Below are 11,866 nucleotides of genomic sequence, written 5' to 3'. Positions count from 1 at the left end.
AACATGATATCCTTCTCCAGCAACTGGTCCATCCTGACAATATGTCCAAAGTATGAGAGACGAAGTTTGGCCATCCTGGCCTCCAAGGAGCACTCTGACTGCACTTCATCCATCACAGATCTGTTGGCCTATGGCACTTTCAATATTCTCTTCCAGCACTATAACTCAAAAGCATCAAATCTTCTGCGGTCTTCCTTATTCACTGTCCAGCTTTTGCATGCATATGAGGTTATTGAAAATACCATCGCTTTGGTCGGGTGCACCTTAGTCCTCAAGCTGACATCTTTGCTCTTCAACACTTTAAAACGGTCTTGTGCAGCAGATTTGCCTAATGCAATACGTCGTCTGATTTCTTGACTGCTGCTTCCATGAATGTTGGTAGTTGATCCAAGAAGAATGAAGTGAAGTTCTTGACAACTTCAATCTTTTCTCCGTTGATAAGAATGTTGTTTATTGGCCTTTTCTTTTAGCTTTATCAGTAAATACTTTCATTCCTCTTAATTTTCAGCATGCAAGGTTGTATCATCAGCATATTGCATCCTCCAATCCTGATGCCACGGTTTTCTTTATATAACCCAGCTTCTCTGTTTATCTGCTCAGGTTGAATAAATATGGTGAAAGAATACAACCCTATCACATTCCTTTCTTAATTTTAAACCATTCAGGATTCCTCATGAGCACAATTAAGTGTTCTGGAATACTCATACTTCGCAATGTTGTCCATAGCTTGTCATGATCCACACAATTGAAAGCCTTTGCTTAGCCAATAAAGCACAGGTAAATATCTTTCTGGTACTGTCTGTTTTCAGCCAAGATCCATCGGACATCAGCAGTGATACACCCCTTGTTCCACGTCCTCTTTTGCATCCGGCTTGAACCTCTGGAAGTTCTCTGTCATTGTATGCTTGCAGCGGTTTCTGTGTTACCTTTAGTAAAACTTTACTCACATGGGCTATCAAACATTTTGTCCAATGATTTCTGCATTCTGTTGGGTCACCTCTCTTTGGAATGGGCAGATCATCAGTTTTACATTCAACAAATCATATACTTTGCTTCATTACGATGACTATAATCTCCTCCATGTACCATCAGTTAACAGTAATTCTCTCTATTCATTTTAGCTTTTTTTTTCTTTTTTAACACTCAGGCATATATAATAATTTAAACGACAAAAGGGCACATTCTGCAAGCCTGCCTCCTGGCCACCAGCTCTCAGTTCTTCTCTTTCCATGAATCCTCAGCTGCTCTCTGCCTCCATCTCTGGCGTCGCTGATTCTCTGGATAGTGTACCGCATTCCACTTGTTTTCTTCTCTCTTGATGGTTCTAGGATCCTCTGTTACTGGAATGTAAGATTGACTACTCCCCCATTTTTGTTAAAAAAAAAAAAAAAAAAAAAACTTCTACCTTTACTATAGTGACAGTCTCAAGTAGTCTTGTTAACAATTACTCAGTAGTGAATCGTAAGAATCTTATCCCCATCTCTTTAAACCAGACCCATCTAGACAAGATGAAACTATTCAGTGGGGACTCTATCTGCCCCCTGCACACGCTTAATCTAAACTCCCTCTTGAAAATTTGTAAGCCAGTCACTTTGTGCCTTTATCGCCCCCCTTATTTTAGGTAGCCAGTTTCTTAAATTGCCTGTCCCTATCTACCCTGTATACAGAGGAGATAGCATTGATACTTGATGTGAAGACTCTGTCCCTCTCTGTTGGTATTTTGAGCTACTATATCCATGAGTATAGGTCACGTTCATCAAATTCTAGCAATTTACCCTCATTTCCATTACCAAAAGGATTTTTTTTTTTTTTTATCATCCTCTAGTAGAGGTGTGATTATCAACTCATTGAAGCTAGGTCAAATGAGTATTCTCTGCAAGTCTGGGTGTTCTTGTGCATCTTCCCTCACTTCATATCAGTTGGATGCTTCACCAGTAGTCCAACATGGACATACATGCCTGCTCATGTGTTCCCTTTGAGTTTTAGTCTTAAAGGGGGGGTTGTACTGAAGGTACTTGATTGCTTGTCTTGATGGCTTCCCAGCATACAACTTACTTATTGTTGTAGTAGCCAATCATACTGCTATTTTTCGTTTTGTTTTATTTTGGGTTTTTCCTGGTGATCTTTTTTGAAGATATGTCTTCTGTTGCTTTAGCTGTGCCAAGCTGGTCTGCTTGTCCGATAATGGGCATTCTTGTATGGTTCCTATTACAGCTGAGGAAGAACTTACTTTTGCTCTTCTTTAATTTGTTTTCACTGATGTAGATATATATCCAACACTCATCTGTAAGTTTGTCTTACTATGGTGGCTTGCATGTTACTGTGATGCTGGAAGCTATGCCACCAGTATTTTAAATACCTGCAGGGTGGATAGGTTTCAGCAGAGCTTTCAGACCAATACAGACTTGATAGAAGGAATGGCTGACTATTTCTGAATGTTTAGCCAATGAAAACTTGCTATAAATAGCAGCATAACATTCTCTGATATACTACCAGAAGATAAAAGCATTATGAATAGAAGCAGTACAGCATCAGATATAGTGCTAGAAGATGAGCCCTTCAGGTTGGAAATCACTCAAAATATGATGGGGGAAGAACCACCTCCTCAAAGTGGAGTTGACAATGATGACATAAATGTAATCATTTTCAGGGTCTTCATTTACTGTTGGGGCACAATTCAAAATGAGTAACACCTGGTGTTGTTAAATGCCAGCCAGTTGGTTCTGACTCAAAGCGACCCAATGTAGCTTTTCCAAGAAGCAGTTGGTAGGTTTGAACTGCAGACTTTGTGGTTCGAAGTTCAGTGCTGAGCCTATAGCGCCACACCAGAAGCATCTGCAAATATCCATTAATAATCAGAACATAGAATGTACAATTGATGAATCTAGGATAATTGGAAGTTGTCAAAAATTAAATGTAGTGCATGAAGTTCAATATTCTATGCATCAGTGAGCTGAACTGGAATGGTATTGGCCTATTGGCTCAGACAGTCATATAGTTCACTATACAGGAATGACATACTGAAAAGGAATGGTATCACATTCATTGTCAAAATGAACATTTCAAGATCTGTCTTGACGTACAATGCTGGTTATGATAGAATAATAACCATATGCCTATAAGCAATACAAGTTAACATCACTCACTAATGTTCAAATAGTTGCATAGACACTACAGCCAGTGATGTTGAGATTGAACAATTATCACAAATTATTCAGTCTGAAATTAATTGAACATGCACTCAAGATGGATTGGAAATTACTGGTGCTTGGAATGTGAAGGTTAAAATCTAAGAGGAAGGATCAGTAGTTGGAAAATACAGCCTTGATGATAGAAATGATGCTAGAAATCGCATGACAGTATTTTGCAAGACGAAGTTTTTATTCATTGCAAATAGTTTTTAAAGTAACATAAAAGGCGAACTATGCACATGGACCTCATCAGAATATCATTAATCAAATTCACCACATCTCTGAGAAAAGATGGTTGAAAACTTCATATCATCAGTAACAAAAACCTATGAGTAGACTGTGAAAAAGACCATTAATTGCTCATAGACAGTTTTACAGAAGCTAAAGAAAATGAAAACAAGTCTCTGAGAGCCAAAATATAGCCGTGAATATATTCTACCTGAATTTACAGACAATCTCAACAACAGAGCTAGTGACCAAAGACCCAGCAGAATTGTGAGTTGACATTAAGAGCTTAATACATGAAGAAAGCAAAAGTTTATTTAAAACATTGTAAATAAAGGAAAAAACAAGGTGGATGTTAGAAGAGACTCTGGGAGAACAATTCAGAAGGCAGCTTTGAGAAGACAAATTCAAGTATTATAATGGAATATACAAAACATGCAGTTAGAAAACCAAAAGGGAAAATCACATTCAGCATTTCTCAAGCTGATAGAACTGAAGAAAACTATTCAAGCCTCAACTTGAAATATTGAAGGATTCTATGGTCAAAATACTGAATGACGCTGAAAGTATCAGTAGAAGATGGAAGGAATACACAGTCACTGTACCAAAAAAATATACCATTTCAAGAGGTAGCATATAATGAAGAAGGAAGACATGCAAGCTGCACTGGTGAAAAACAGGGCTTCAGGAATTGATGTAATATAAATTGAAATCTTTCAGCAAAGTCATGCAGCACTGGAGATGCTCACTCATTTATGCCAATAAATTTGGAAGACAGTTACTTTGCCATCCAAGTTGAGAGATCTATATTGTACCCATTCCAAAGGGAGGTGATCCATGGAATGCAGAAATCATCCAGTAATATCATTAATATTACATTCAAGTAAAATTTTGCTGAAGGTAAAGTAATTCAAAAGCAATTGCAACAGTAAATCAATAGGAATAGCCAGAAAACACATGCCTTTTCCTAAGAGGACATGGAACGAGGGATATCATTGCTGACATCAAATGAGTCTTGGCTGAAAGCAGAGAATACCAGAAAGATGCTTACTTGTGCTTTACTGAATATGCAAAGGCTTTTGACTATGTGGATCATGACAAACTATGGATAGCATTGCAAAGAATGGGTATTCCAGAACACTTAATTGTACTCATGAGGAACCTGTATATAGAGGCAGTTGTGCAAATAGAACAAAGGGATGCTAAGTGGTTTCAAATCAAGAAATGTACGTGCCTGGGTTGTATCCTTTCACCATACGTATTCATTCTGTATGCTGAGGAAATTATCGCAGAAATTGGATTATATGAAGAAAAGCCTAGCACCTGGATTAGAGGAAGACTCAACAACCTACAGTATGCATATGATACAACCCTGCTTGCTGAAATTGAAGAGGATTTAGAATACTTCAATATGGATTGCACCCCAATGTACAGAAAACAAAAATCATCACAACATCATAAATGGAGAAAAGATTGAAATTGTCAAAGACTTCATTTTGTTTGGATCTACCATCAGCACTCATGGAAGCAGCAGTCAAGAAATCAAAAGATGTATATTGTATTAGGCATATGCATATGTTTGTGCACAAGTGTATTTGTCCTTTGTTTCCTCCAGTATTTTGTGTCTAGTTAATTTTTTTTCTAGTGAACAATTTTTATTCTTCTTTCCTTCCTTTTGCTCCTCAAGAGTTGATAATTTCAATTGTCCTGTCATCACTTTTGTGAGCACAGTGCCGCTGTACAATAAACACTGGACTGGAAACCACAAGTTCTATGGTTCGAGCCCACCAGCCATTCCACAGGAGAAAGATGAGGCTTTTTGCCCTCGTAAAGATTTAAAACCTTGGAAACCGTATACAGGGTTGCTGAGTCGGAACAGGCTTGACAGCACTTAACAACAACAATCATCAAGTTTGCTGATTTTTTTCCTTCTACCAGTTGAACTCTTCTTTGAGCCCCCTAGTCAGTTTTCATTTCAATTTTTGTAACTTCCAGCTCTAATATTTTGATTTGTTCCATTTTATAATTTTTATTTTATACTAGTGTTCTCATTTTGTTCCTGTACTGTTTTCCTGATTTCCTTGAGTTATTTGTCCATGTTTTACTTTAGTTTTTACTGTTTTAATGATTTTTACTAAATATGTCCATTAACTGGACATACACACAGATAGAATCAATTGTTCTATGTATTTCTTTTGAATGGATCTTTGTTTCCTGTTTCTTTTTTTCCTTGTCATATTTTTTTTCTCTTGAAACTGGGACAGTTGAATATTTTACTGTGGCAATTCTGGAATTTAGATTTTTCTCCTACCCAAAATTTTAATGGCTTTGTGGTTCTTCAGGGTTTTCTTATATTGTTTTTAATTGTTGATGGCTATAGTAGTTAATTTGTTTAGTGACTTCCACTAACATTTTTCTCAATTACTATCTTCCTGGACATTTGTAGACACTGAAATCTATGTTTCCTAATTTGTGTTCAGCCAGTGTCTTGCCAGATTTTAATTAATGTCATAAGCAAAATACAAGAAAAGAGGAAAAACATCCTGCCTTTGCTAAATAGTTCTGTACCTGGCACCATACTTCCACTGAACATAGAGATCAGCCCTTAGGTGAAAGCATAGAATCTTCTCAGGTAATTTATGAGCATGTGTCTTGTGTAGAGTATGTGTCTGCTTTTCTCAATTCTTTCATATGCTTTTGAAAGCCTTGATTTTGAAAGATTCTCCCTGACCTGTCCGTCCAGTGTTAGGCACCGATTATAAAGTTTACTACCACTCTTAGGAGTCCTTTTGTGGCACTGTGGGTTAATGTGCTGGGCTGCAAGATTGGTTTGAATGCAAGGTCGGCAGTTGAAGCTCACCAGCTGCTCCTCAGAAACCCTATACACGGTTGCTATGAGTCGGTACTGACTTGAAGGCACTTAACAACAACAACAGCAACAACAACCACCCTTTAGCCCCCAGCTAGCTGCAGGTATTTACAGTGTTTCCTGCTGTTACTCTCCCCTACATGAGCTCTAATACGTGCCAAATTGAGATGACCACCATCAGGCAGTCCTCAGAAAACTTAGAACAGAAATGCACAATAATTTACAAATGATACCTGCTCTTTCCCATCTAGAACCAGAGACCAGGCTCCCTCTCTAGGAGGTCTGTCCATTTAAGCTTAAAGATTGCCATACCAAGCCATGGAGAGGGTATTGGGTACGGCATGTAGAAAACCAACAATTTCCTACCGTTTTTATGTTATGTTTTTATTACATGGCTTCCAGAGTTCAGAAAAGTTGGCTTTTTCCACTCTTCCTTTGAGTGTGTTTGTGTTGGGTGGTTGGGCGGAAGGAATGGGAGCATGCACCTGCTCATGCTCTTGCTCCAGACACCTCAATTTTCATTTTAAGATAATGCTATGCTGTTTCCAGTGACTGTTCATGGAATAGATGTTTAAAACATTTTTGCAAGAGCATGGTTATTTTCCTCCTAAGGCAGCTTAAACTTTGTCCCTTTCCACCCCTTCCTGGCAATAGCCACTATTGTAGCTGCTGAATACTAATGTCTCAGAGAGTAAAATTAGCAGTAGTTTTGTGAAAAGGTACTTTTCAAAAGGATAACAGAGACATATATATTAGCACACTTCATGTTAAAATAATTCATTGATTTATCTACTTGGGTAATGAAAGCAGCTCCTATTTTTAATAGTAGTTTTACAAACAGGATTGGAAGACGATTAGTTGTGTTTGCCATTGAAAAATAATAGAACAAAAATGCATAAAACAGTGCTGTCTTTTTAAAATAAAAAATGTTGATGTTTAAGAGTACTCTTTATTTTTATTTATCTTTGTAATATCAGCAGTAATATTGATATAGACCTATAGAAATTAAATAATATTGATCTTCTATATGTTTTTTGAGATAACCAAAACATCAAATGTAACAATCATGTTTTCTAAAATACCAAATTGCATCTCTATCTTGAAGTTTACTGTTAATGTGACAACTTTTATTTCTGTACTACTTACAGCCCGTATCCCAGCCATTTGGAGTTGAACAACAATCAGCTCTTCTAAAACCAGATTTAGTTCATAGGTAAGTATCTTTAAATTAATACCATGTGTATATGATTAATTGTGGCATTGTGGGTTAATATGCTGGACTGCAAGGTCAGTTTGAATTGCAAGGTTGGCGGTTAAAGCTCACCAGCCACTCCTCAGAAACCCTATACAGGGTCAGTATGAGTCAGAACTGACTCGATGGCACTTAACAACAACCACCACTTGATTAATTTATGTATCAAGACATTAGTATGTATTGATCACACAAGTTGCTCTGCTTTGTATTTGTGTGTATGCTAATAAAAGTTGTAGGTGCTATTTTTACTTTTTATGTCAATAGTGAGTATTGTTTTATGTTCAAGTTCCTATCACTCATCTGTCAGTTTGTCATACTGTGGTGACTTGCATGTTACTGTGACGCTGGAAGCTATACCACTGGTATTTTAAATACCAGCGAGTCACCCAAAGAGAACAGGTTTCATCAGAGCTTGCAGACTAAGACAGATGAGGAAGAAGAAGAGATGAACTATTTCTGAATGTTTACTCAATGGAAACCTTATGAGTAGCAACAGAACATTGTCATCTATAGTGCTGGAAGATTAGTGCCTGAGATAAGAAGCCACTCAAAATATAACAGAGGAAAAGCTGCCTCTTTGAATTAGAGTTATCCATGATCACATGAATGAAGTAAATCTTTCAAGACCATCATTTGCTGATGGGGCATAGTGCAAAATGAGAAATAGTTGCAAACATCTGTTAATAAGTAGAACATGAAATGTATAAACTATAAATCTAGGAAAATCTGAAGTTGTCAAAAATGAAATGGAACACATAAATATTAATATCCTAGGAGTCCTGGTGTGGCGCTGTGGGTTCATGCGGCAGATTGCAAAGCTGTTTGAACTGCAAGGTCGGTGGTTCAAGATCACCAGCTGCTCCTCGGAAACCCTATACAGGGTCACTATGGGTTGGAACCGACTCAATGGAACTTCACAACAACTGAAATGAACTGATATTGGCCATTTTGGATCAGACAATCATATGGATTACTATGCCAGAAATAACAAATTGGAAAGGATTAATGTCATATTCATTGTCAAAAAGAACATTTCAAGATCTCCCTTGAAGTACAGTGCTGTCTGTAGTAGGATAATATCCATATGCCTACAAGGAAGACCAGTTAATACCACTATTATTCAAATTTATGGACTAACTACTAAAGTTAGTGATGATGAGATTCAGCAATTCTGCCAGCTTCTTCAGCCTGAAATTGATCAAATATGCAATTAGGATATATTTATAATTACCAGTGATGGGAATGCAAAGATTGGAATCAAAGACAAAGGACATAGTTGGAAAATATGACCTTGGTGATAGAAATGATACTGGACATCGAGAATTTTACAATACCAATGAATTATTTGTTGGAATGATCTTTTCTAATAACATAAAAAGCAATGATACACATGATATGGCCCTGTACAATAAGGCCTGGACTGCTAACTATATGATCGGCAGTCAAATCCACTAGCTGCTCCTCAGAAACACTATACGGGATTGCCATGATTCAGAACCAACTCATGGGCACTTAACAACAACATACACATGAACCTCACCAGATGGAATACAAAAGAATCAAAATGACTACATCTAAGGAAAGAGACAGATGTGGCACCATAGGATAAGCACTCGACCTCTAGGTCGGTTTGAATTGCAAGGCCAGTGGTTCAAACTCATCAGTCGCTCCTTGGAACCCTATACAAGGTTACTATGAGTCAGAACTGACTCTAAGGCACTTAACAACAACAACAAATTCAGGCTGAAGTTGAAGAAAATTAAAACAATCTACAAGAGTCAAAATATGGCCTTGAACATATCCCACCTGAATGTAGTGACCTTATCAAAGAACAGATTTTATGCATTTGACACAAATGACTGAAGACCAGAAAAGCTATGGGATTACATCAAGAGCATCATACAGGAAAAAAAGCAAAAGGTCATTAAAAAGACTGAAAAGAAAGAAAAGACCAAAATGGATGTCCGAAAAGACACTGAAATTACTCTCCAGCGTAGAGATGCTATAACAAATGAAAGAAATGAAGAAGTCAATGAGCAGAACAGAAAATTTCAAAGGCAGCTTGAAAAGACAACGTCAAGTACTATAATGAAAACTGCAAAGACAAAAGGGAAGTTTTGTCTTGTCAGTTCTTTCTCAAACTGAAAGAACTGAAGAAAAATTTTAAGCCTAGGCTTGCATTGTTGAAGGACTCCATGGGCAAAATATTGAATGATGCAAAAAGCATTAAAAGACGATGGAAGGAATATACAATCTCACTGTACCGCAAAGAAATGGTTGCTGTTCGACCATTTCAAGGCCTGTGATCAAGAGTCAGTGTTAACTGAAGGAAGAAGTCCAAGATGTACTGAAGACATTGGTGAAAAACAGGATTTCGGGAATTGATTGAATGCAAATTGAAATCTTTCAACAAACTGATGCAGCATTGGAGTTGTTCATCCATTTATGCCAAGAATTTTGGAAGACCGTTACCTGTCCAACTGATTAGAAAAAAACCATATTCGTGCCCATTCCAAAGAGTGGTGAATCAGCAGAATGCAGAAATCATCTAACAGTATCATTAATGAAAACTGCAAAATTTTGCTGAACATAATTTAAAAATGGTTGCAACAGACAGAATTTCAAGCTAGATTCAGAAAAGGATGTAGAACTAGGATTATGATTGCTGACATCAGATAGGTCTTGGCTGAAAGCAGAGTACACCAGAAATATGTTTACTTGCAATTTATTGACTATCCAATGATTTGGCTATCTGGATCTTGACAAACTATGGATACAATAACAAAGAATGGATATTCCAGAACACTTAATTGTGCTCATGAGGAACTTATAAATAGACTAAGAGGTAGGTAGTCCTTAGAACTAAACAAGGGAATACTGAGTGATTTAAAATCAGGAAAGATGTGCATCAGTTGTATCCTTTCTCCATACTTATTCAATATGTATGCTGAACAGATAATCCAAGAAACTGGATTATGTGAACAAGAATGTTATTATTAGGTCTCATTAACAATCTGATATGCAGATGATATAACCTCGCTAGCTTGACGCACAGAGGACTTAAAATACTAAAATACTTACTGATGAAAATCAAAGACCACCGACGAGTATAGATTGCACCTCATGTAAAGGAAATAAAATTCATCAGCACTGGCACTGGACCAGTAAATAATATATAAATGGAGAAAAGATTAAAATTGTCAAAGACTATTTTTTTTTTTGACATCTCAAAGAGGCATTTTTTTTTTTTTTAAAGGTTTTTGTGGATTGAGTAAAAGTTTACAGGGCATATCATCAGTTTTATATTCAACAAATCATATACCTTGTTTCATTACATTGGTTATAATCCCCATCATGTACCATCAGTTAATAGTATTTCTCTCTGTCCACTTTAGCTTTTTAAAAACACACAAACAAAAAAACTCACTCAGGCATATATAATAATTTACATCTCCAAAGGGCACATTCTGTAAGTTGGCTCCTAGCCACCAGCTCTTAGTCCATCTCTTCTTAGTCCATGAATCCAGAATCCTCACCGCTCCGATTCTCCATGCCCCCATCTCTGCCTCCATCGCTGGTGCTGCTGCTTCTCTGGATAAACGTCCCGCATTCTGCTTGCGTGTTCCTCTCTTGATGGTCCTAGGGTCCTCTGTTTCTGGACTGTAAGATTAACCACTCCCCTTTTTATGTTACAAAACTTACACCTTTACAATTGTCACAGTCGCGATTAGTCACAATAACAGTTATTCACTATTGAATTTTATGAATCTTACCCCCATCTCTTTTCACCAGACCCATCTAGACAAGATGATAGCTATTCAGTGGGGACTATTTCTTTCCCCCCACACTCTTAAATTAAACTCCCGCTTGAAACCTTGTAAGCCAGTCACTTCGTGCCTTTATTGCCCCCTCATTTTAGATAGCCATTGTCTAAGTTGCCCGTTCCTGTCTACCCTGTGCACAGAGCAGATAGCATTGATACTTGATTTGAAGACTATTTCCCTCTCTGTTGGTATTTAGAATAACTACTGCTCTGAGTATAGGTCAGGTTCATCATGAAGATGTATCATCTGTCACTGTAGCTGTTCTAGTCTGCTTGTCCTTTCTAGTGGGAATGTCTCACCTCATAAGGCTGTGGATGGAACTCAGGATTCCACCTAAGGTCCTATACTCTGAAAGGCGTTGCATGAGGCCTATTTCACTGGGCAAGTTGTAGAACCCCTTTAGGTATTCCAATCAGTTATAGGCTCAAGGCGGGCTTACAAGTTTTCTCTAATCATGTTTCCCAACATTCCTTTCTATCCCACTCAAGTGTCTATTTTACAA

General features: G+C 37.4%; 1 protein-coding gene across 2 annotated transcripts in view; it reads left to right on the top strand.

Annotated features, from left to right (window-relative positions):
• Positions 1–11,866, top strand: part of WNK3 (WNK lysine deficient protein kinase 3) — a 266,224-nt gene that overhangs the window by 182,641 nt on the left and 71,717 nt on the right. For both annotated transcript variants that reach the window (XM_006875256.1, XM_006875255.1), the window contains exon 10: positions 7,434–7,498. In XM_006875256.1, the coding sequence (XP_006875318.1) occupies positions 7,434–7,498 (65 nt within the window). The remainder of the gene's footprint in view (positions 1–7,433; positions 7,499–11,866) is intronic.

This window comes from Chrysochloris asiatica, unplaced genomic scaffold (assembly GCF_000296735.1).
Source record: "Chrysochloris asiatica unplaced genomic scaffold, ChrAsi1.0 scaffold00315, whole genome shotgun sequence".
Classification (NCBI taxonomy): domain Eukaryota; kingdom Metazoa; phylum Chordata; class Mammalia; order Afrosoricida; family Chrysochloridae; genus Chrysochloris; species Chrysochloris asiatica.
The sequence above is the reverse complement of the archived record's forward strand: the minus strand, read 5'-3'. Positions and strand labels throughout refer to the sequence as shown.